The following is a 24209-nucleotide window of genomic DNA, read 5'->3' as shown; positions in this document are numbered from 1 at the left end:
GGGAAACCTGTCAGTCTGCAAGAAGTGCGACCGCGACCACCCCAAGCGGACGCGAGTAGGCAAACTGCTGAGACCCTTTGCTGGACCACCAAAGAAAAACTCACAAACTCACAAAAAAAAAATATTACAAGCACTTTATTTAAAAAATAAATTTTAAATTGGAGGGGTTTTGGAAGAATGCACAATTCTTCGACAGAATAGCATGTGGTACAACTTTCTTATGACATAGGCAAACCAGTACCTCAAGCTGAGCTCATGAGATAAGCTGAAACAAAAGAGGGTTAACTGATGACAAGTCCACAATAAAGAAACAGATTAGATATGTCACTTGGCTGATCATCCTTACCGATCGAACTGTGTCTTTAATGAGATCTTTCTTGAGAGCAAGGTCATGATTTGGGTAGTTTTCATAGACCTGCTTACACACTGTCTTCATGGTGATTTCTTCTAAGTTAGCTCCTTCCAGAATCTTTGTTACATAGGTCTTAATTTCTTCATCCTGAAAGGGATAAATTGAAGAGGCACCAATAGTATGCAAAAATCAACAGCAACCCATCTACAAGTTAGCATACCTTTGGAAAAGCCTGGGTCTTAGCTCTCTTCACAGGTGGCTCCCCACAGTTTTTATCTTTCTCCTCACTGTACTTGTCTGGCTCTGCATTCTTCACAAGTGGTGCAGTATTATCTCCATCTCCCTCTACATCTATATCGTCATCGTCCTCAGAATCACTTTTTTTGTTGCTCCGTTCCTCCTCCTTTGCATCATTTACAACAAGTTCATTGAAACCAGTTCTATTGTCGAACTCTCTACAGAACTCATAACCAAGTGCATTCCCTATAACAATCTCTGCTGTTGTCTGAACCACCATGTTTCCCATTATGTGGCCTGACACTGTCACTCCTTTAGCATTGCCAAATGTTCCATGGAGATGGTACCCATCCTTCGACAATGTTCCTACAAGAGAACAAATCTCCAAATTTTCATGTCTATCTGAAACCTGAGGGCGAAATTGTATTAAACATTCGTCAAAGAAAAGATAGTGCAAAAACTTGCGAATGCTGAGAACATACAGCATGGTTGTCTTCCTTATCAGTCGCAAAGCGTAAGATGACACTTTTTACACTGCCAACACAGGACACGATGAAAGGTGCTTTGAGGCCAAGATTAGATACAGTCTGTTGGAGCAAGGAAGTGACTTCCCCGCCAGGAGGAATCCTCAATGGATAAACTTCCATTGGTGCCGGCTTAGGCATGCTCAAGCTGAAACAAGCCGGAGTCAAGGAGGGACCGAATCAGAAGGAATACTCATGGTATCAAGTTCTCGAAATCTACCTGAGGCAGCAGGAAATACTCGATGGAAATATTCATCAGCGTTCAAGAATCCAAGAATATGTAACAGGCACAACAGCAATTACCAGAACCAGAAAACAACGTGAACCCATAGGTGAACCTGTCGCGCCCAAAACACTCACAGCCCTGAACAAACAAAAACAAAAGACAAGCTGATTTTGTTGTTGTGGTTGTTGTCATCTGTGAGGGTGGCGGTGCTCGGTTGGTGGTGTGCAGACGACGCTCAGCTGACCGATGGTCAACTCGAAAACAAGACACGACGCACTCTGGAACTGACTTGACATCTTAATGCGGAGCGTTTGCTCTCCTTTATGTGAAGACTATGGCTCTGCGAAAGAACACCCTCGTGTTGCTGATTCTCATATCTTCGTTCTCAATATTTATCGCCAGCATATCTGATATAATATCTGTCAATATTGAGGCAATGGAAGCTAGGGCCGTCGACAGCAGCAACAAAATGTCACACATTTCTGGAGACCGAGGGACTATCATGTCGAACAACGCCGACAACCTTCTTTGGTTTTTACAGGTAAGTGATTGGTCTTATAGTTTTGTCACTTGAACGATGGCTAATCCGTATTTTGTGTGTCAGAGCACCCTCAAATCAGGTTAGGAGTGGTATGAGCTTAAGACACTCCAATTGATTTTGAAACAGATGCTCTAATCAATCATTACTATGTTAAACCCAATTCATTTTTTTGTCAAGTAGAAATTGTCATTATTTATCGACAATTCTTCCAGGTATCGGACACCCACATCAGCATTTTCCGAGACCCTTCACGCCTGTCAGATCTGCACAGTTTTTGTAAACTGACTATTCCAGCCATAAAACCTTCAGTTGTTCTGGTCTCAGGTATTAAAGTTCCTACCCTGAAGACTGATGTCTTCTTACTTAGAAATATTGAGCTGTCAATCTTCTGCAGGATTGCTCTTAAATATCAATATTTTTGTTAATAGGAGATCTAACTGATGCCAAAGCTGAGGATAACATGGGTTCTGCCCAGTACGAGCAAGAATGGAAGAACTACAGAGATCTCCTCAACAAATGTAACCTTGGCAATCACACTACCTGGCTTGACATACGAGGAAACCATGGTAAGAATTGCCTCTTTTTCCAACCTGCCAAAGATGAAACCTGTTGAAGTCTCAGCTGACTTACTGTTTTGTTTCAGACAATTTTAATATACCTGACGCCAAGTCTTCTTGGAATTACTATCGTCAATATTCTCAACAGGGCAAGAAAAACCCTCGCTCATACTTGTACCAACTTTCCAAAGGAAATGTGCTGTATTCCTTTCTTGGTGTTGATGCTTGCCTTGAACCAGGGCCTCGTCGACCTTTCAACTTTGTTGGGATGTTAAATGTTCAAGAGGGCAACCATGTGAATTCACTAATTCAGCAGGTTGAATCTTCAGGTAAGCAAAAAATTTACTTCCTAATGTAATTAACTTTTGTTTGACATATAGGAGGAAAGCAATATTTGATGATAATGTTGATTTTTCAAAAGGGAGCAATTACACCATATGGTTTGGACACTATCCCACTTCCTGTATTTTGTCTAGTGGGCCTGAAGATATTAGAGACCTTATTGGCAAACACAATGGTTCCCTTGTGTACTTGTGTGGCCACTTCCATACATTTGGTGGGACTGTACCCAACATGTACACTCTCCAAAAGAAAGGATTCCTTGAACTAGAACTTGGTGATTGGATGGACAATCGATTGTAAGTCAAAATTGTCTACACCCTGAAATAACTTTTTTTTTCTCCAGAAACTTATTTAAATTTTAACTCTTCATTGTAGGATCCGTCTCTTGGCTGTTGACCATGGTCTTCTTTCATTTGTTGACTTGAAACATGGAGAGTGGCCAGCTATTCTGGTAACGAATCCAAAACATGCTTTGTACCACATTGTTGGCAGGGAACCTCGAAACCTCATTGCTACTTCTACGCATGTGCGGTCAGTACTGAATGTAAAAGATAAAACTTAGCCACAGAGAACTAGATCTGGTTAACAACCAATGCTTTATTTTGACAGTATTTTAGTTTTTTCTCTGGACAAAATAAAACTGGTTCAAGTACGATTCAATGAAGGCAGCTGGGTCAAGGCTAATCATGAAGGAGGGCCCCTGTTCACTGTTCCTTGGATGCCCGAGTTGTATGCAACTGGAGTGCACTACATGCAGGTAAGAAACTGAAACTCTTTCATAAAAAAATATCTTACATATGAGTATAAAAGCTGTATTGTAGTTGTTTCCTGTTTTATTTTTTTAAAATGTGACAACTTTTTGTCTAGGTCAAAGCTGTTGATTCAACAGGAAGAAATCAGACAATCACTCATCCATTTTCTGTTGATGGAACCCGCTTGACTTTCAGGTTTCTTCCTCGTTTCATTCTAATGTCCAACATAAGCACTGTGGTGAGTCCTCTATGAATAATTTTAATTTAGTGTAGCTTCTGTTGCTCATAAATTTTGGAGCTTCTATGTTACATTTGAAGCTTGGTCTCTTAGTTTCAGGTATTTTTCGGTGCAACATTATTTGTTTGTGTTGTTCCACTGTGTTTTGTTAAGTATCTGCATTCTCAAGTTACTGGTAAGATATTATGACAGCCAAGAACATCTCTCCTCTGTCCATGATCTTCCTCTAATGTAAGCTTCCTTACTTTTTTCCAGCCAAAAAAAGAGAGAGACCTCATCTTCGACCACGATACTTAAACCTTTGGCTTAGACGATTATGGGTTCTGTCCAGCATTGACCGTATATTTTATCCGCTTACTCTCTATGCTGTCTATATAACAGTAGGCCCTTGGTCCATTGGGGCTGTCATAGAGGGTCATGTTGGTGCAATTTTTGCATGGGGTATTATTGTGAATGGATCTTATTTGCCAGGATCATTTACTTATGCCTATGGCTTTCTTCAGGTAATGTGTAAATAAATAAGTCATTGTTTGCTGGCTGTCCTCAAAATACGATTAATAACATTTGGTTTATTTTCCAGTTGCTTGTGGTACAAGTACCTCTAACACTGATTCTTTCTTGTTACTTGCACAAGAGGTAAGACCGAAAGGAGTTCTTCTATCGATGCATTCAAATGAAACCTTATTTTCTCATATTATTATCCATAATCCTGTTTCCAGATTAATGTGGAGAATCAAAGGCAAAAAAGTGTGTTTTAAGGACAGTTGGCCAAGCCAGACTGCCTTTGGAGTCCTCATAGCCCTTCAGATGATGTTCGCTTACTTCTTTTGGCTTGCATATGGAACCATGGCCTTCTTCCTTGGTCCTCTGAGAACCTGGTCAACTTTACTCAGTGCTTTCTTGTGGTATCAAGCGGTCTTTCTTCCTGATTACTGTTTGAGGTAAATATTCATCAGTGGTAATTACATTTTAAATGCATTATTCAGAAAACATTTTCTTCACTTGTTAAATTTAATTGTTTTCTAGGGAAGCAAGAGATGTGTGGAGTCCCAAGAAGGATGTACCAAAAGCAGAGGAAATACCTATTGCTGTTAATCCATCTTCCTCCCAGTGAATAGAGCTTCCACTAAGTGAAAAGTGTCACATCATTTGGCTGATTTATTTGTGAGCTTATTTCAGTAACTTTGTTTTAAATCAGAAAAATTATGAATGTAAATGTTAGAATGGTTATCTTTGAAGACTCATTTTTCTCTGCAGTGTTTCTTTGCTCGCCAAGGGTTATTATGTGCCACCTTTTCTATGTTTACTCCATTTTAAATGTTATATTTTCAAAAGCAAATTCTGTGCTGTGATTCTTTTTAAATATTAGTAAATGTACATTATGTCAAAAGTTTTCAATATTGATTATGTTCAAGTGTGTTAACTCGGGCATTTCAGTTGGCTCAGCACTTGAGCTCTGAGAGGCTTACAGAGGAAAGTAACTTGTCTAGTCTGTGGCCAAATCTTTTATCTATGTTTTACTCTTAGGTTCTTGTGTAAAGTGTAGGTGTATATTCCTACAGATAACTAAAGCAGAGACTTTCCGCTTTTGTATATGCTCTTTTGTAACTGCTTTTGTGCTAATGTGTATACGTAATGCTAATGCATTTTGTGAATACTGCTACATACCAAATCAAAAATATCTAGATCTCAAGTAGGACTTAAGTGTTAACTTATTGTGAGGTGTTCCTAGCCTAAAGCCTAGATATGACATTGACTTGTGAAAGATGGCAGGTAAAAATTAAAAAAAAAAAATTGAAATTGAAGAAAGACTGACAAGATGTAACCCACCATGTGTTGCCTACTTAGAGTTTGTCTACATATAGAATGTGGCAGGCAAATGGTGTCAATTGTTTTCATTCCATTTGCATTTATAATTTATTTTATTAAATTGCATGCCATTTATACTTTTAAAAACAGTAAATGTGGTGTAAAAAAAGGGCAAATATTCTTATGATGAAAATAAATCATCAAATATATTAAGAGTTAGAGCTTAGTCAATGCACCTCTTTACAGTGTTATCTCCTTGGGAAAATTTTCCAGTGAATGATAAGAGTGCTCCAGACTGCCTCCCTTAACTTTGACCACACGCATACCATGTGTGTCCTTCCCCAGCTGATAGCCAATTGCAGATGTAGTAACAATTTCCATAGATTTATATAATCCATACGCATTATAGTGCAGATGACCACAAAAAATGTGAGTGACACCTTAAAAAGTAAGGATAAACTAAAATTAGTAATGCCCAAACAAAACAAAGCAAGGAGAAGAGAGGGTATGAACAAATACCTGCTGATTCTAATTTTGCCAATAGAGGCTTCCTTATATTTTTTGGTATGTTGAAATATTGATCAGGCTCATCAACATCTTTGATGAACATTGGAATATGTTGAAATGCCACAATCCTTGCTTCCTTTTTCTTTCCTTCCTCAAGCATGGTATCCAGCCAAGCCTCCTGTTCAGCTTGTATCTGATGTATTTTTGTTGAATCAAAATAATACTGAGAATTCAGCACTAAGAAAAGGACTCCTCCTTGCCAGAATGAGAAGTAATCGTCTCCAAAGGAAGAGCGGTACCTAAACAAAACAAAAAATATGAAAAAAATAATTTTTTAGAATGATTTATGGAGATGTACATTTACTCACACAGCAACACTCTCTGGTGTTGGCTGATTACCAACATCATGGTTCCCACACACACAAACTAAGGGAATGGAAGGATTCAGTTTTGACATTATCTCCTTGAAGTCTTTTTCTTGCTGTGCACGCATTTCTTTATCTGCATCTGTAAATTAAATTACACTAAGAAACAGTTCTACGGAAGGAAAAGCAAGGTGCCAGAGTTGAAAATCTTACCTGGAAATGCGTTGATAAGGTCACCACAAATCACCACAAAACTGGGAGGAGGCTGCATATTGTTAATGCACTCCACTGCTTTTTTAGCCAGTTTTATTTCATCTTCCCAGTAATGACCAGTTGGAGGTGGCAATCCTTTTTTCTCAGCAATATACATGTCTTTCAATCCTAGTTGGCAATCAGCACCTTGAATGAAGAAGAATGGATCTGATGCCACACGCTCGCTTGCTAAAGAGAAGGAAAGTGAAATGTTTTAGTTTTGGCCACCTTGACCCACACCATCAAAAAACACGCAACATGCGCAACATAGAGTCCTAGGACTCTAGCCCAAGATACCTTCATTGAAGAAGATGAACTTCCTGTCTTTGGTGTGAGTTTTCCAAGAAGCTGCCATGGTTGTCCCTCCAGCTGGTCTGCAACACAATGATCCACGTATGCCACAAGCCTGCTGGATATCTTATCGTCTAGTAGGTCCTGTCAGGGAAATCCCTCGGCAAACAAAGTCGTATCTGAAAGAGAAGTCCCGCTTCGCGCTCGGCATCTCTCTGATTGGCTGGCCGCTGCATGTGATGATGCCACCACAGCCAATGCAGTGGCTCCGCTTCGAGTGCTTACGTCAGAAAGTGGAGGCACGCTGCGAGCGCAACTACAGAGTAAACGCCCGTCCAGAGACAGAGACTCTCGGTACAGTAGTTAGTTGAGGCCCTCACTGACTGACTGTGCTGCTGCTTACCTCCTGTCTCAGCGGCGGTACAGAATGGACTGGGCCTAGAGCCGACTGCACGCTCACCGCTCTTATCTGTGATTGGTTCTCCACTCACCAGCATGACCACCCGACATGAAATTAAAGTCCAGTCATTTTGATTCATCAAAAAATCTTAAATTTACCTCGGCTACTTCAAATAATTTTTTCCATTAAATTCAATGTATTCAGCTTCAACTTTTGTTTGTTGTTTGGATTCGTCGTATTGCTCCTCTTCTTGAATGTTTGTAGTTGGCATGACGTTCGTTGGGCTAGTGTGACGTCACCGTTATCCGTGGCTCGTCGTCTGTTCGTCAAGGAACGTCAACAACGGACCGTTTTGTTTTGGTCTAGAATCAGAAGCTGTGTGCGAATTTGCTGTCATAATTCAAAAGTCTAATCTCTCGATCTTTTGATTAGGTAAGTATTTGGTTATAAAACTGAAGGTCTGAACTGTATTCAATTTCTTGTAACCCGCTGATTGTTGGTATTTTGACTGCACAGAGCCACAGTAACCTCAAGGACCAGAAGAACATTTACTTTTCTCGGCATTTACAACTTGCCCTTCATTACAATGCTGACCATTTACGTCGAAAGAGCTCTGTCTCCTGCTTTCAAAAATCCAACATACGTCCATGGTGGTGCTAGCTTGAGCGGCTTGTTTAGTTGGGCTCAGGAAAGTCTCCCCTTCTCTGAAGGCGAAATTTACTTCATCCACAATGGCAAGAGAATACAAGATGATGCCCACATATCAGATGGTGTTGTCAGGGTTGTTCCTCGGCTACTGGGTGGGAAAGGTGGTTTTGGTTCCATGTTGCGAGCCATTGGTGCCCAGATTGAAAAAACAACCAACCGGGAGGCTTGTCGCGATTTGAGTGGTCGTAGGTTGCGAGATATAAATGAAGAAAAACGATTGAAAAACTGGATAAGCAAAAAGGCAGATCGTGAACGTGAAGCTCTGGAACGTAAACAAAAGAAGTTGGACAAACTGCGCTCAGAGCCCAAAATTGAATTTTCTGACAAGAAATATGAAGAAGAAAGATCTAAACTAACCGATGTTGTTCATGACGCTGTGGAAAAAGGCTTCCAGGCATCTACCTCTAATCCCAGCAGTAGTGGTGCAGTGAAGAAACCCACCACAAGGAAGGGATTTATGTTTGAAGAGGAGGAGTTTAGTGATGATTCAGTGGACAGCTCAGATGATCAATCAGAAACAGAAGAAAATTCACTGAAGAGAAAAGCACCATCAGACTCTGATGAGCCTAGTCCTGCCAAGAAACACCTTGCTACAGAAGAGGAGTCCTCAGATTCTTCCAGCGATTCTAGTGAAAAGCCTGAGCTTGTCAGCAAGACTTCTTCTGTCAGTAGCTAGTTAAGTCTTTAAAAATTAAATATTAGGGTTTGCCAGATTTTTGTACATCAGACAAGATTGTTGCAAAGTAGTGGTAGTTTGTTTTGGATGAAATGTAAAATAAATAAGAATTAAAAGTAAACCCTTTATTAAGTATAAAAAAGGTTGTTCATATTTAGTGAAAATTACACATAATATAAAGAACAGAATCAGGTTAAAAGGATGTTTCAAAAGGCTTCCATTACATGAAATAATTAGATACAACAAGAGCCTGTAGAACACCATAAGAAGTCCATCTTAAAATGTGAAGCAAACAATATTACATGCCTGCAGTAGCATTAGCTATAAATATAAAAGAAAGGATTTGACATAGCTATAAATATAAAAGAAAGGACTTGTCATACAAATAAAATAAATCAGTCAGCACTACTCAGTAAAGAACCTTAAGTTTCCAACCAGGTATATGGACGTTAAAATTAAAATTCTTAACAATATTTACAAGAAGTGATATCCCTAAAGAATCCACAATTCTTTGAGATGAATAGATGGAAAATAGATAAGCTTGAACTAGAAATTTCTTATGATACAGATGAACCAAAAAGTTTTTAAACTTCACTTAATTTGAAATGAGCTGTAAAGAAGGCAAACAAATTGTAAATATCAAATATTGAAGACAGAAATCAAATAAGCAATGTGGCTCATCAACCTACCGATCGAACTGTCTCTTTAATGAGATCTTTCTTGTGAGCAAGATCATGATCTGGGTAGTTTTCATAGACCTGCTTACACACTGTCTTCATGGTGATTTCTTCTAAGTTAGCTCCTTCCAGAATCTTTGTTACATAGGTCTTTATTTCTTCATCCTGGAACAGAACACATTCATTAGCACTACTTAACAAGAAAGTGGAATCAAATGTCCCTTATCACAATGATTTTCCTTAACAATTAGGTGAGCATACCGTAGGAGGGGCCTGAGCCTTGGCTTTTTTCACTAGTGGCTCATCATCATCAGACGACGCAGCCTCATTCGCCTCTGCCTCACTTTCAGATTCTTCCTTCTTCCTCTTGGCTGGTGCCTTCTTAGGTGAAGCTTTCTTGGCAGCCTTAGAAGGTGCTTTCTTTGGAGCCGCCTTTTTGCCCTTCTTGCCCTTTGTCTGAAAGAATTAAGAATTTGAAGTACACTTGGGTTGACCATATTATCAATAAGTATAAATGAAGCCACACTAACATACCTTCTCTTCCTCTACATCATCATCCTTTTCTTCCTCTTTGTCATCGTCATCTTCTTTTTCATCCTTTTCATTTTTTTTGTCACCATCTTCACTCTTTTCCACTTCATCCCCAGACTCACTCTTGGTAGACTTCTTCTCCTGCTCAACCTTTTCTTTCTCTTCATCTTCACTTTCAGACTTCCTTTCATCCTCCGAAGACTCGTCTTTGTAGGTAGATTTCTTTACTGTTCTTCCGGTTGAGCGTTTGGGCTTCTCTTCAGACTCAGAGCCTGAGACATCTTTCAGTGTAACACGTTTACCTTTTCCTCGCTTTGAGCGTGCAGGTTTAGCATCACTGTCTTCAGAGCTGTTAAACAGACATGAGAGATGAAACATCTTTCAGGTGACTAACTCTTAGCATGCAGGCCTGAAACTTACTCAGCAACAGTTTTCCCTTTCTTGCCTTTGATGGACTTTCGTTTTGATTTTGGTGCAGGTGGTTTCTTTCCACTGTCTTTGGGTTCCTTGCAAAACTCCATAATACGGTCAATGATAACTGCCACAGTACCTGACCTTTCTAAATCCAACACCTCACAAACTTTCTTCAGTGACTTTGAACCCAGCCTGAAACAGGGCAAAAGGTAAGAACCAAGGAAGAGACATCAATTGAAGTCCATTAAAAGCCAGTGCCCATACTTGACTAATGATTGCTTCTTATTCTCCCACTGATCTGAGGAGTCATCAAAATCATAGCCATTGAAGTTACGCCAAGACCTCTTGAGAAGAGTCCTTACAGGTCTTCGACTTCCGAAGAGTACTTTGCTCAAACCTACTAACTCATCGGTCTTTACTTTCTGAAAGGAACCAAACAAACCAGATAAATTACACTCCAAACCCATGTAAAAGACAAACAAATGCAAAAATAATAAACAATTAATTTGCTTACATTGATTTGGTACTCTATTCTTGGGATATCTCCAAGTTTGGTTCCTTTTCCTTCAGGAACTGTAAAGGGCTTCTTGTTTTCTTCTGGTGCAACATATACAAATCTCGCAACTTTCTTCCTTTCACGAGAACCGGTAATTTCCAGAGGTTGGTCAAGAAGAGGTACTACATGCACAAAATGTCAGCAGATAATAAGTTAATAAGTTTTTAACAAGCTAAAATGATAAGAGATTTGAGGAACACAAGTACTTACCACCTTTCTTGGGCTTAGGCTCTGGCACCTCATCTTCCTCTTCACTTTCTCCATTTTCATCAACATCATCCTTGACATCTTTCTTCCCTTTCTTAGGAGAATCCTGTTTCTTATTGGCTTTCTTGGGAACATCTTCTTTCTTTGACTCCTCCTTCTCCTCATCATCAACTTCACTTCCTTCCTTATCATCATCGTCATCCTTGGCATTTTTTTTCCCCTTCTTGGAGTTATCCTGTTTTTTAGTAGGTTTAGCGACGGCAGTTTCTTCCTTAGACTCTTCATCTTCCTCCTCCTCCTCATCACTGGACTCTTTCTTCTTTGATTTTTTGGCAGGGGACTTCTTGGGCAACGGTGCCTTTTTTTTCCTGGGACTCTTCTTCACCTCTAAAACCAAATTAATTTGAAAAATAAATGCTCAAATTGGTAATTTTATTTATGTGCAAGAATACATACCATCAGTTTCAGCTTCAGCATCTTCACTATCATCAACTTTCTTGATCACAGCAGCTTTTCTTTTCGGTGCCTTCTTGGTATCTTTCTGTTCTTCACCATTCACCACCTTTTCTTTGTCACTGTCCATTTTGGAATCAGACTTTGGTTTTTCTTTGCTTGCCTCAACCTGTAAACAAAAATTATGATTACAGTCGAAACTCAGAGAAGACGCCTTTAACTCGCTTGGCAAAGCGGCGCAACAACTGCGGAGTGAGTTCTTGCACTTTTATCAATTGGTTGAACAAATAGAAGTACAAATGAAATGCAGCAACTAGTTTGGGAGGAAAAATATATTTTTTTTTAAGGAAACACTGACATTTCCTGACCAGAGACGGAATATCCGCCACAGCCGAGTGAGTGAAGACATGAATGGAGGCAATGAATGAAGGTTACCGAGGACGGGTGTACCACAGATTTAAGACAAGAAATGTTAAGAAAAAGGGTACAGTGATAAGCTAAGAATGTATCCAGCCTAAAGTACACATAAATGGAATAGAACTATTTATTATAAAGTCCAGATAAGATGTAAAATGCCTCTCTAGAGTGAATTCCCGCCTTTTTAACAATGTAGGGCGGCAGACCACTCGTACCGGTTGATCTAGGTTCAAAGTTAGGCACTGACAGACACGATTCGCGCAAACGAATTAAGCTTCCCGGCTTCTGAGCCCAAGTACTCACCTCGGGGGATTCGACTTGAGCCTTTTCGTCTTCACCCGACATGTTTCCAATTTTGACAGGTAACAACACAAGGGGTCAACGAAATCAGAAACTGATGAAGCGGCGGGTGTGAAGTGAAGCGTGGACCGCAGCGCAGACGCTACAGAAAGTGGAGTTGCGCGGGAAGCGGCGGGAAGCGGCGGCTCGACAACACGCAAGGGGAGGGGGCAGTTACTGGCAGGACAATTTCCCTGCAAATAGTGGCAGTACATGACTTTATTTCTCATATCCTTCTACAAACGGCGCTGATTTGTTTGGATTTGAGTTAAGGTGAGGTTAAAGGTTGAGGTTTGCAATCAATTGTGTCAATTAATTTCACAATTCATTGTTGTTACGTAGACTGTTCCTCATTATTTCCGATGTAAGCTTTGATACGGCTACCCACAAGTCTGCTGTCAATTTCGTACTGAACAAAGAAAACTTCACGAAAATGGATGAAGATTACCAGCTAGCACTTCTCCTTCAAAATGAATTTAATGATGAGGATCGTCCGGAAATGATACAGGTGTGTGATTGGTGTTTCATCAATTTCTCTGGTCTCTCTTGGTATTGAACCAAAAACTCCTTGTGCTTGACACAATTGACATTGTTTTGCAGGAACAATGGAATAGCAAAGAAGTCCAGAAGAGAAACAACGATAAGAAGACTGAATCACTCGTGGACCCTCAATGGGAGTTCATCGATCCGACACCAGACATTCATGTGTTGTTTCTTCAGTTCAATGATCGATTTTTCTGGGGCAAATTGCACACAGTTGAAGTTAAATGGAGTAACCGAATGACTTCGTAAGTCGACTTCTTTGTTTCATACTTCTTAACTCCTTGATTTCATCACTTCACCAATGATTGTTTTACAGCTGTGCTGGAGTCTGTGTCTATCAAGGGCGGTCAGGATTCTGCTCCGTGCGACTTAGCCTTCCCCTTCTGAAACTACGCCCCCGGAAAGACTTGGTGGAAACTCTTCTAGTAGGTCAAAGGAAAAATTATCCATTGTTTGGCCATAGATACTTCATTTTAACTTGAAGTTATTAGCAGCACTAAACTGTCACTTTGACTTGGTTCCAGCATGAGATGATTCACGCCTTTTTATTTATCACCAAGAACAACAGAGACAGAGACGGACATGGCCCAGAATTCCATAAACATATGAACCGCATCAATCAAGAGGCTGGCACTCATATTTCAGTAAGCATTTATTTGAAGTTTTATAATGCATCACAGCCCCAGTTTTACTGGTATACACTTGGACTCCTGTGGACTATACTGGTCCAACCTTCTGATGGAACGCCTCAGAGATTTATAATTGAATTGTTTTCTTAAAACTATCCAATGGCTATATTTCAGGTTTATCATTCATTCCACGATGAAGTGCGCCTTTACCAACAGCACTGGTGGCGGTGCAGTGGGCCATGCCACAAGCGACCACCCTTTTTTGGCATGGTTCGACGTACAATGAATCGAGCCCCAGGTCCTGCAGACAATTGGTGGAAGCAGCATCAAGATACATGTGGCGGCCGGTTCGTCAAAGTAAGAGAGCCTGAAAACACTAAAAAGAAATCATCAGACTCCAAAAGTAAATCAGGTAAAGATACAGGATGTATTTAAGAAGTGGTCTGACATATTGTTTTTAGAGATCTTTCAGAATTTTATTTTTCCCTTGCAGATCAAAGCAATAGCGGAGATATTCGTTCTTTCTTCCCAACTAAGGGGCCATCGTCAATGCCGGTGGGTGGACTGGGGAAATCAAACAACATGCCTGGCACCAGTGGCTCAAACAACTTTAATAATTTTCCCAAAGTTGGTGCTGCTCCCCCTAAGGACGTTTTTGGTGGCACTCCGCAAGGTGCTCTTTTTAAGAAACCCACCATGAGCAATGTGCATGGCTTTGGAGGAGGTGATGCATCATCCTTCAAACCTGTTGCCAACCCAGCTGTGAACAATGTTTTCGGATTTGGAGACATGCAGGGTCAAGGAAGAAAGCAGCCAACAGGATCAAGTCAACCTAGTGGAAAAGGCTACACTCTTGGAGGGAGTGGAAAACCACCTTACCAGAGAGGTGGTGCTTATGGAGGAATGTTGGCTAACAAAGGGGGTGGAACCCTTGTTGTGTCTGGGACTTCCAACAAATTTCGAGATTCGCCAGGTCCATCAAACAGCACGACATCAGAGCCTGGCCCATCATCTGCCCCAATACAAGCATTTTCTGGAAGTGGCTATGTTCTTGGTAAGGGGGCTCCTCAAAAGCCGGTCACCTCTTCTTCTACTGCTCCAGGGTCTTTGCCAAAGAAACCCAGCCTGTTTCCAAAAAGTAGTTACCCTGCTTTCACCAAACAAGAGAATGACTTTCAGATCACTGCTGAGCCTTCCAAAAGACTTTCTCCTAAGTCCAGTGGGGACATTCCTAATAAAAAGAAGTTGCTTGATGGAGAATCGAGTACTTCTGATCGTGTACGAGTGACTTGTCCTGTGTGTAACAAGGAAGTTTATGAGTCAGAGATAAACTCTCATCTGGATGAGTGCTTCAATAATCCCCCTCCTGAGGCTGATGTTAAAACTGATGACGTGATTGTTTTAAGTGATGATGAAGATTTGGAAGACAAGGAGGCAAAGTCTATCAAAACAGAATATTTTGTTGAGTGCCCAGGTTGTAATAAGAAAATATTGGAGAGTGAACTTGACTCCCATTTATCCTCATGCCTGAGCCATTCATTTGATGATGAAGCTGTAGATGATGATGTACTATTTATTCCCAATAGAGATGCAAAGGCCAAGTGTCCCATTTGCTGTGAAAGTATACTTGCAGCAGATATGGATAAACATCTTGACAACTGCGCAAGTTGCAGTGTTCAAGATTTGTCCAATGTGTTTGATGAAGAAATGAGTGATGAAGAGGAGGATGCTGCTGTTGGTTCCCCATCTAAACGTGTCTCTGATACAGGTGAACGGCTGTACCCTTGTCCATGTTGCCTGAGAATGATTGAAACTACTAAAATGAATGACCACCTTGATCAGTGCAATTTCTTTTAAATGTTTAAACTTATTTATTTTTATAGTCATTGTAATTTTGTATCTGTGACCAACTAACTCTTAAGTATTGTTTAACGAAACTACTGGTGAGTTCCCTTGATGTTCATTGATCTTCAGTTCATTCTATGATAGAGACGAGGATGATGTTTGTAGATGTTGTTTCAATCAGTGTGCAAGTGCCAATTGTCTGATTTGCAGAACAAGTACACCAGGTATTTCCCTAAACATCTACTACTCGTTGGGTTTTGTGTGATTAAAAGTTGGAACTTTTGTTAAATATTCTTTAATTCTTGTCATCAGCCATTGCTTTTGTATTATTTGATTTTTGTTATTTTAAATTTAGTGTTATGGCATTGTTTGTTCAATCATGAAACTTTTTAAAGAATGTGATATTTCTAGTTTACTTTGACATTAGAGCTGATAAGGTTTATTAAGGTACCTGTATTTTCCTAATGCATGGTTTCGCATCACAAAAGTATTACCTCATTCCATGATTGGCAATGAGACTAATTATTAAAAGATGTTGATCTCCTTGATTTAAGTTTCTTTGTATTTCTATCAATTCCTACCCTGTCAGCGTGGGCTGCCTCACCGGAATTTCGAAGTGAGAAAGAGAGAGTGTGCCATGGCAACACTGAGCCATGAACAGGTGGTTGAATTGTTGGCGGTGCAGGAGGGTGGGGCGGTGGGGCGCACAGCCCGGCAAGCCTTCGCCCTGGGCGTGACTGCCAGTAAGGACCAGCTCGGTGTACGATGCCACTTGTCCATCCTCCTCCCTCTCACTCTCACCCACACAAACACTGTCCTCCATGTCCATGCTTCCCGGCAAGCGTTGCTGGCGGTCCAGGCCGGGACCGGGGAAGACGTCTGCGACGCGCTGACGCGTGGGGGCACCGCGAGAGCCCCAGGGGCGGCGGGGCGGGGCGGGTGGTGGGAGGGTGAGGGTTCAGTCTCCACTTGACAAGCCAGGCCAGAGGACGCCGAGAAGCCGCGGCTCCCGGACAACATGTCCTTCACGACGGACGGCGCGTTCCTGGGCGTGCCGACGCACACCGACAACGGGTCCTCGGGAGGCAGCGCGGGACACAAGGTACACACAACCCGACCCACAGTGGGCCAGAAGACCGGTGGAGGCGGCCGAAACTCTAGACGCGTTTGGAGCTCCAGAGTCGCCAAATGGGACTCAAACCGAACGTGTGATCCCACCAATGGATTGCTCTCCGAACGAGGAATCCATTGGTGGGGCCACACGCTCGGTTCGAGTCCCATTTAGCGACTCTAGAGCTCAAACCGCGTCTGGAGGTTTGGCTGCCGGCGCCGGTCTTTCGGCCCACGTGCACCGCGTTCTTTTCGGTACGACGCGCCTCGGGCAACCCAGACACGTGGACGTCGAATGCGCTGCCTACCTCCCAGGCGTTCCGCGGGGAGCTTGATCATGACTGCGACTCCCTTGGTTTGCAGCGGTCCCCTCGAAGCCGCAAAAAATCCACCCGACTGATGAAGGAAACGAAGGAGAGGGTGTCCCTCGCCAGCAGACTGGACAAGGACCAGATCGAGGCGATCCACGACATGTTCAAGGTAGGAGCTAACATAGATAGCAATTCAGTGAACTTCACAAACTTTATGTCGTGTGTTTTCTGTGCGCAGGGTAAGCTCCACCTGGACCCCGACCGGCCCCGTTTGATGGGATCGGTGAGGATTTGCCAAATGTTTTTTGACGTTCAGTAGTGAATAGAAGTGCGACAAGTTCATCTTGATTCGTAGGAGTTCGAGCTCACAAAGCTGCACCACAACGAACTGAGGGATCTGCTCTGCAACGCCTTCGGCATCACCATGGGCGACGACGAGTTCCATGTCATCTTCCTCAAGGTGAGACAGGCCTGGAACACACCGCACTCCGGGCCAGTGGCGCCCCAACACTGCACCGACTTTGTATTGCTTGTAGCGTCCGCCGTCCGGCCGCACCGCAGTGGGCTAGAAGACCGGCGCCGGCGGCCAAAACTCTTCACGCGTTTTGAGTCGCTAAATAGGACTCGAACCGAACTCGTGACCCCACTCATGGATTCCTCGTTCGGAGAGCTATCCATTGGTGGTCACACGTTCGGTTTGAGTCCCATTTAGCGACACCGGAGCTCAAAACGCGTCCGGGATTTTGGCCGCCTCCGCCGGTCTTCTGGCGCACTGTGCGCACGAGTACCTGCACGAGTAGCTGCACGAGCACCCTGCCTTTGATCCTGTTCTGTCCTCCCACAAGGTCCTCAAGTGCCCCATGAAGGACTCGCCGCCCCTCGATCCCCCGCATTATTGGTTTTTCTCTCTCCCCTTTGCCCCTGCAGTGCAAACAGAGGTCAGTGCGGTCACCGACAGGGTCCTACTGTCGTCAGATGGACACGAACCGCAGCGGCAGCATCACGTGGGACGAGGTGGTGTCGCACCTGCTGGTGGAGCTGGCCGAGGGCACGGCCGGCACTGCCGGCGGCGAGGCTGGCCCGTCCGCCACCGCCGAGCTGCTCACCGACCCCATCAACGGCCTGCCCGAGGTCATCCGGTCGCCGCACCGGAACCCCATCATCCGCATCACCTACTGGCCCGAAGTGTCCGCGGTAGGGCCGTGGCACAGTGGCGCCAGTCCGCGTCGCCGCGCAGTGGGCCAGAAGACCGGCGCGTTTTCAGCCCCAGAGTCGCCAAATAGCACTCGAACCGAGCATGTGACCCCACCAATGGATTTGCTCTCCGAAGGAGGAATAGATTGCTTTCCGAAGGAGGAATCCGTTGGTGGGGTCACACGTCCTTCGGGATCGTGTCTGGCCGCACCCCCTCCTCTCGGTGTTTCCACCCCGCCCCGCAATCGGAAGAGCGGCCTGTCTCTCTCGCACCTTTACGGAGAGCCCCATGAGTGTGACAGAGAAAGAGCGCCGGGCTTGACGAGGGCCTTCCCTTCTCCGTCCCCAGGACCGTTCGTTCAACTACCTGCAGGGCAGATTCGTCTCCGCGAGCCACGACGGCGCGGTGCAGTACTGGACCATGGACCTGAAGCGGGAGCGGCTCGTGCAGTCCAAGACGGGTACCCAGTGGATTTGCCAGAAGGCCGTTGGGGGCGGCCTGAACTCTTGACGCGTTTTGAGCTCCAGAGTCGCAAAATGGGACTCGTGACCCCACCAATGGATTCCTCATTCGGAGAGCAATCTATTGATGAAGTCACACGTTTGGTTCGGGTCCTAGACACGCCTGAGGGCTGCGCTTTGAAAGGAATTTCGTTCAATTTGTGGTGCAGTGCTGCTCAAGGTGCGGCCCACGTGGGTGACGGACTTGGTGTGCATGCCCGACGTCAACATGATGTGCACCAGCTCGACCGAGCGAGAGCTGCGCTTCTACGACACCAGGGCGGGCAAGTGGGAGCTGCGGGTGCTAGTAAGCTTGTCACTCCTGTCTCTCTCACACCTGCACGGAACGCCGCATGAGTGCGAGAGAGACAGAGCGGTGCCTCTTCCCCGCAGGTCTCCGGACTGGACAAGCCGGTCGTCACGATGTACTACCAGATGAGCGCGCGCGCCGAGGACGAATCCACCCTCATCCTGGGCGACACGGGGGGCTCCGTGCGCACCTTCAACTTCAACAGCGTGCAGTGCGGCCCGTTCCGGCAGCACGTCGGCAAGGAGGCCACCCACGTCCTCTTCAGGGACCTCTGCAAGGTGCCGAGTCAGCGTTAAGTTGCCGCACTAGTAGGCAAAACATTCCCACCAGTGAGCCAGAGGACCGGTGGAGGCGGCCAAAATTCTAGACGCGTTTTGAGCTCCAGAGTGGCTAAATGGGACTCGAACCGAACGTGTGACCCCACCACCGGACTTCTGGCCCACTGAGTGCCTGTGGGTTGTTAGCGCCTGTCTGACTTGCCTCTCATGCAACTGCTCGAGGGCAAGGCCCAGAGGCGGAGGTTGGCAACCCTTCCCACACTGGTGCATCGTGGCTGGACGTTATACGAAGGCGAAAGGAATAGGGTGAACCAGTATTTGAACCCAGGACGGGCTGCCGGGGCTGCGCGTGGCGCACTTCCCCCGCGTGCACTCCAACTGGGTGCGGCAGGTGTACTACTACGCCTCGCTGCAGTCCATCTTGTCGTGCGCCGCCTGCCCCAGGCCGTCGCTCTTCATGTGCGACGCGGCGGGCACCAAGAACCAGTACGAATACAACGTGCCCAGCGGCGTCTACTGCTTCTGCGCCTCGGAGGGTGCGTATGGTGGCTCTGTCTCTCTCGCACTCATGGGGCCTTTCGTGGGGGTGCGAGAGAGACAGCGCGGAGCGTCCTGCGTGGAGGCGGCAGGCCGAGCGTCTCCTAGTCCGGTTGGGGTGCGAGAGAGACGCGCCCGGAGTCAGTCTCCTAGTCTGGTTGGGAGTGCGAGAGAGACAGCAGCGACGGCCCTCGGTCCGCAGAGACGCACATGATCGCGACGGGCGGGCCCGACAGCGTGCTGCGCGTCTGGAACCCCTTCGTGTGCGACAAGCCCTCGGCCCAGCTCATCGGGCACCACGCCGCCATCGTGGCCATCGTCATCCAGGGCACCAAGATGTTCAGCCTGGACGCCGCCAAGTGCGTGCGCGTCTGGGACGGCCGCATCCACAGCTGCATCCAGGTGAGGCACTGTGGGCCGGAAGACCCTTGAGAAGACCGGTGGAGGCGGGCAAAATCCCGGACGCGTTTTGAGCTCCAGAGTTGCTAAATGGGACTATAGAACCGAGCGTGTGACCCCACCAATGGATTGCTCGTTCTGTTCGAGTCCTTTAGCGACTCAGGAGCTCAAAACGAGTTTTTGAGTTTTGACCGCCCGCGCTGGTGACGTCCTTGTTGAAGGCGTACTCGGCCATGATGGACAACAACCGACTGCCCTACGCGACGTACTACCACCCGCTGTCACGCGTGTGGATGGTGGCGGGGCGCGACATCCAGCTCATCCAGCTGTGCGCCCAGCTCAACCCGGACCGCTCCGACGGCCACACGCACACCGCACCCGTCACCTGCGTCATCTACAACACTCTCTTCAAATGCGTAAGGAACACTGTCCTTTCGCCGCTCACGGCGCACAGTGGGCTAGAAGACCGGTGGAGGCGGTCAAAACCCCGGACGTGTTTTGAGCTCCAGCTCCAGAGTCGCTAAATACGACTCGAACCGAACGTGTGACCCCACCAATGGATTGCTCTCCGAACGAAGGAATCCATTGGTGGGGTCTTACGCTCGGTTCAAGCGATCCTTGAGCTCAAACGCGTCTAGAATTTCGTCCACCTCCACCGGTCTTCTGGCCCACTGTGCGGCGCGCTCCGAAGGGGTGCGAGAGAGATGAAGTGTGCGGTCCTCTCGGTACAAGGTGGTGACGACGGGCATGGACTCGTGCATCATGGTGTGGGACCCGTGGCGCGGCTCGCGCACCCGCCTGGTGAAGCAGGCCCACTCGCTGGTGCGCTACGGGCGCGACGAGCCGGTCGAGATCACGGCGGCCTGCTTCGACCCGCCGCAGCAGCTGCTGCTAACGGGGGCGGCCAACGGCACGCTCAAGGTCTGGAACTTCAACACGGGCATCTGCGTGAGGAACATGACCATCGGCAGCAACGGGTCAGTCTCGCTCCTCCGTGGCTGGGGGCTGGGTGGCCATCTGCCGCACAGTGGATTTGCCAGAAGACCGGCAGGCGGCACTCCAGACGCGTTTTGGGCTCCAGAGTCACTAAACAGGACTAGAACAGAACGCGTGACCTTACCAATGGATTCTTCGTCCGGGGAGCAATCCATAGGTGGGGTCGCACGTTCGGTTCGAGTCCCATTTAGCGACTCTAGAGCCCAAAACGCGTTCGGGACTTTGACCGCCTCCACCGGTCTTCTGGCCCACTGCCCGCAGGGAGGTGACGGCCGTCATGTGGGTGCCGATGCGCATCCTGGCCGTGGGCTGGAACATGCGCGTCGTGGAGTGGGCGGACGGCGGCGCGTCGCTGCGCGGCAAGAGCTGGGACCTGAAGCACACCAGCCACGTGCTGTGCGCGGACACCCGGCCGCCGGACGCGCTGGCCACGGCCACGGACAACGGCGAGCTCATCATGTGGCGCCTGGAGACGGGCCAGCCCTACGGCCGCTACCGCGTCGACGAGCCCGTGCACAAGTCAGTTCGCCGTCGCGGGTTCGCCGCCGCCCCGAGCCGACTTTTCGAATTTGCTCCTGTGCCTCCTGGTTCGCAGGTCGGGGATGTCCCACTACGTCGAGACGGAGGTGAAGCCGCCGCGGTACTGGACACCAGTCCACATGCCCAGATCGACAGGTGGGCGGGGGCGTGTCCTGGAGGCCTTTGTAAACGAGGCATCAGTGCTAGTTTCGGAGCAATTTCATCTGAGCGAGTTGGTAGCTGAGTGGGCTGAGGAGTCAGCAATCACCGGAAGGGCACAGGTTCGAGTCCCGTGGGCTCCAATCTGTTCCTGCCGTCGGCAGTCTGCCTCTCTCGCACTCACCATGCGCACCGCGCGAGTGCGAGAGAGACAGAGCGACTCGTCTCGGCAGGGGCCCAGGGCAGGCCGCCGCGCGTGCACCAGCTGCGGTTCCTGCGCGCGCGGCCCGTGACCCGCGGCGTGGCGTCCCTGGTGGTGGCGCTGTCCACCGGCTACGTGCAGATGTGGTCGCACCACCCCGTCGGCGGCTACCTCACCCACTTCCTGGCCGTGCACACCGTGGCCGACTACGTGCTGAGCATGGAGACCGACCCCGAATGCAACTTCCTCTTCACTGGTGGGGAAAGCTAGTCTCTGAATCTCTGAAAGTAGAGGCTTTTGCTGACTTAAAACGGCCACCACGTCCAATCCAGCTGTGGCCACTGGCATAGTTTGGTCTAACTTTTGTTTTTTGGTCGGGCGAGAGTTCGCATACTACTGCCAGCTTCCATTATGTCCTGGTTCCAACTGTTTCCTGCAGGGCACTCTGTCGGCTACATCAAGATCTGGCTGATGTCCAACTACTGCTACCCCAACGGCCGCAACAAGCCCCTCTTCATGCCCGCCCTCAGGAAGCAGTTTCCGTTCCTGTTCCGGGACCGCATCCCGGGAAGGTGGGTTCGCGCCAAAGCGCGGACGCGCAGAGTACCACCCGGTTCGCTTCTTTCGAGAGTGAATGTGTCTCGTCTGCGACAGGGCCAAGCGCGCCGTCAAGGCGCAGGCCCTGCCCATGCTGCTGTCCTCCGTGCGGGCGCACCTGCAGCCCGTCACCTTCCTGCAGTACTGCCCCGACAACAAGATCCTGTTCAGGTACTCGCCGGTTGTCTCCCGTCGCGTCGCACAGTGGGCCGGAAGACCAGTGGAGGCGGCCGAAACTCTAGACGCGTTTTGAGCTCCAGAGTCGCTAAACAAGACTCGAACCGAACGTGTGACCCCTCAGGACGAGGAATCCATTGGTGGGGTCACACGTTCGGTTCGAGTGCTGTTAAGCGACTCTGGAGCTCAAAACGCGTCTAGAGTTTGGGCCGCTTCCACCGGTCCTCTGACCCACTGTATCTCCACTCAAACTGGACTGGCTCGCTTGGCCCTGGCCCGCAGCTCGAGCGCAGACTACTCGGTGCGGCTGTGGTCCCTGTCGGGGGAGTACATCGCCACGCTGGGGACGGCGCTGCCGTGGCCACAGCTGTCGCCGGACCTGGAGTGGGACCCGGGGGATGAGCCACCCCGCATCCCCGCCGACCTCAAGAGGGTGTCCTCGTCCACGAGCTTCAAGGTGCGGAGTATCACTTTGTATCACTACTTTTTCTGTTATTCGAAACTGTCCAGGCGAATACAGTGTACCGCGTCTCGGCGTCCTCGGCGTGCAGGTGATGCGGCGCGGCCAGGTGGAGTGGCTGACGCCCACGGTGCTGGACCGCGCGGTGCGCGCCAAGAAGATGCAGTCGCTGCGGCCCATCACGGCCGACGACCTGTTCCCCGGCACCTACGGCCAGCGCCTCTACAAGCCGCTCATGGGCCACTGCTACGAGCTGCCCGACAAGGCCATCGGCTGCACGCCCACCGTCGCCCTCGAGACCGACCTGCCCAAGGTGCGCACCGTGCGCGCCGCTCAGTGGGCCAGGATGCCGGCGGAGGCGGCCAAAGACGCGTTTTGAGCTCCAGAGTCGCTAAACAGGACTCAAACCGAACGTGTGACCCCACCAATAGATTCTACGCTCGGAACGACTCTAGAGCTCAAAACGCGTCTAGAATTTTGGCCGCCCCCACAGGTCTTCTGGCCGATGCACTGTGACCACGGTGACGACGAGCGCGGGGGCACCGCCGACTTGACTGACTGGCGCGTTTCAGATCCCCGTCTTCCACCACATCAAGACGATCGAGGAGCAGGACGTCTCCAGACCGCCCACCCCGGACTGCGTCCGCGCCGTCAGGACGTTCCGGTAAGGCTGACCGAAAGGTTGCTCGCTACAATACAGACTTTGCCTCCCTTTGCCCCTTTCCAGGATGCTAATTGTTGTTGTTGTTGCTGCAGCATGTCCTCCACGTCGTCCTCTCTGCCCGTCCTGCCCCGCCGCCAAGCCTCCCAGTTCCGGCGCTGAAGCCCCGGAAAGAACCAACGCGCCGCCTTGAAATCAATAACTTTATTTTAAGAGATTTTTCACAGATGGAAAGAACAAGAAATTCAATTCAACAACCAAACGACAATGATGTGGCAGTAGTGACAGTGCGGACGGCGGGGGAGGGGAGGGGGAGGGAGAGCGGGGGATCCTGCCGCCGCGTCTCCTGTCACCTGGAACAGACGCCCGGAACGGGACCGGAGCGGGCTTGGATTAGCAGGAGTTAGCGC

The 24209-nt window shown here is 47.6% G+C and overlaps 6 protein-coding genes across 8 annotated transcripts; 4 read left to right on the top strand and 2 right to left on the bottom strand.

Moving 5' to 3' along the window:
- Nucleotides 1-108: 108 nt before the first annotated feature.
- Nucleotides 109-12497, bottom strand: LOC117654041 (protein DEK). 2 transcript variants are annotated; one of them, XM_034400175.1, is made up of 10 exons: nucleotides 12336-12497; nucleotides 11619-11784; nucleotides 11166-11549; nucleotides 10914-11077; nucleotides 10664-10821; nucleotides 10406-10591; nucleotides 9989-10334; nucleotides 9716-9910; nucleotides 347-499; nucleotides 109-265 (listed from the first exon to the last, which is right to left on the bottom strand). In XM_034400175.1, exons 1-10 carry the CDS (start codon nucleotides 12375-12377, stop codon nucleotides 254-256), a joined length of 1806 nt encoding a protein of 601 aa, XP_034256066.1. In that variant the 5' UTR covers nucleotides 12378-12497; the 3' UTR covers nucleotides 109-253. The 2 variants fall into 2 exon arrangements, with proteins under 2 accessions (XP_034256066.1, XP_034256065.1); XM_034400174.1 differs by lacking the exons at nucleotides 109-265; nucleotides 347-499 and adding exons at nucleotides 9303-9387; nucleotides 9467-9619 and having other exon boundaries at nucleotides 12336-12496.
- On the top strand, nucleotides 1641-5563 carry LOC117654040 (transmembrane protein 62-like). Its single transcript, XM_034400173.1, has 13 exons — nucleotides 1641-1880; nucleotides 2093-2204; nucleotides 2309-2446; nucleotides 2524-2766; nucleotides 2859-3075; nucleotides 3155-3310; nucleotides 3389-3536; nucleotides 3647-3769; nucleotides 3863-3944; nucleotides 4025-4272; nucleotides 4350-4405; nucleotides 4489-4710; nucleotides 4796-5563. Exons 1-13 carry the CDS (start codon nucleotides 1674-1676, stop codon nucleotides 4881-4883), a joined length of 2040 nt encoding a protein of 679 aa, XP_034256064.1. The 5' UTR covers nucleotides 1641-1673; the 3' UTR covers nucleotides 4884-5563.
- On the bottom strand, nucleotides 5755-7457 carry LOC117654042 (serine/threonine-protein phosphatase CPPED1-like). Its single transcript, XM_034400176.1, has 6 exons — nucleotides 7397-7457; nucleotides 7000-7076; nucleotides 6664-6891; nucleotides 6454-6592; nucleotides 6098-6384; nucleotides 5755-6018 (listed from the first exon to the last, which is right to left on the bottom strand). The coding sequence occupies exons 2-6, from the start codon at nucleotides 7055-7057 to the stop codon at nucleotides 5819-5821; spliced, it is 912 nt and encodes a 303-aa protein (XP_034256067.1). The 5' UTR covers nucleotides 7058-7076; nucleotides 7397-7457; the 3' UTR covers nucleotides 5755-5818.
- On the top strand, nucleotides 7669-8919 carry LOC117654043 (replication stress response regulator SDE2). Its single transcript, XM_034400178.1, has 2 exons — nucleotides 7669-7825; nucleotides 7910-8919. Exon 2 carries the CDS (start codon nucleotides 7980-7982, stop codon nucleotides 8775-8777), a length of 798 nt encoding a protein of 265 aa, XP_034256069.1. The 5' UTR covers nucleotides 7669-7825; nucleotides 7910-7979; the 3' UTR covers nucleotides 8778-8919.
- Nucleotides 12475-15941, top strand: LOC117654039 (sprT-like domain-containing protein Spartan). Of its 2 annotated transcripts, none has more exons than XM_034400172.1 (7): nucleotides 12475-12644; nucleotides 12741-12879; nucleotides 12972-13159; nucleotides 13231-13339; nucleotides 13439-13558; nucleotides 13718-13955; nucleotides 14037-15941. In XM_034400172.1, exons 2-7 carry the CDS (start codon nucleotides 12805-12807, stop codon nucleotides 15398-15400), a joined length of 2094 nt encoding a protein of 697 aa, XP_034256063.1. In that variant the 5' UTR covers nucleotides 12475-12644; nucleotides 12741-12804; the 3' UTR covers nucleotides 15401-15941. The 2 variants fall into 2 exon arrangements, with proteins under 2 accessions (XP_034256063.1, XP_034256062.1); XM_034400171.1 differs by having other exon boundaries at nucleotides 12714-12879.
- Nucleotides 15942-16372: 431 nt separating this feature from the next.
- On the top strand, nucleotides 16373-23983 carry LOC117654525 (WD repeat-containing protein on Y chromosome). Its single transcript, XM_034401210.1, has 22 exons — nucleotides 16373-16490; nucleotides 16862-16978; nucleotides 17048-17092; nucleotides 17165-17269; nucleotides 17737-17841; nucleotides 17941-18003; nucleotides 18353-18464; nucleotides 18675-18811; nucleotides 18898-19092; nucleotides 19421-19628; nucleotides 19832-20031; nucleotides 20250-20444; nucleotides 20761-21005; nucleotides 21286-21543; nucleotides 21620-21699; nucleotides 21936-22160; nucleotides 22344-22476; nucleotides 22559-22672; nucleotides 22961-23135; nucleotides 23230-23451; nucleotides 23711-23802; nucleotides 23895-23983. Exons 1-22 carry the CDS (start codon nucleotides 16407-16409, stop codon nucleotides 23959-23961), a joined length of 3177 nt encoding a protein of 1058 aa, XP_034257101.1. The 5' UTR covers nucleotides 16373-16406; the 3' UTR covers nucleotides 23962-23983.
- The last annotated feature ends 226 nt before the right edge of the window (nucleotides 23984-24209 follow it).

This window comes from Thrips palmi, unplaced genomic scaffold (genome assembly GCF_012932325.1).
Source record: "Thrips palmi isolate BJ-2018 unplaced genomic scaffold, TpBJ-2018v1 HiC_scaffold_10, whole genome shotgun sequence".
NCBI lineage: Eukaryota > Metazoa > Arthropoda > Insecta > Thysanoptera > Thripidae > Thrips > Thrips palmi.
The sequence above is the reverse complement of the archived record's forward strand: the minus strand, read 5'-3'. Positions and strand labels throughout refer to the sequence as shown.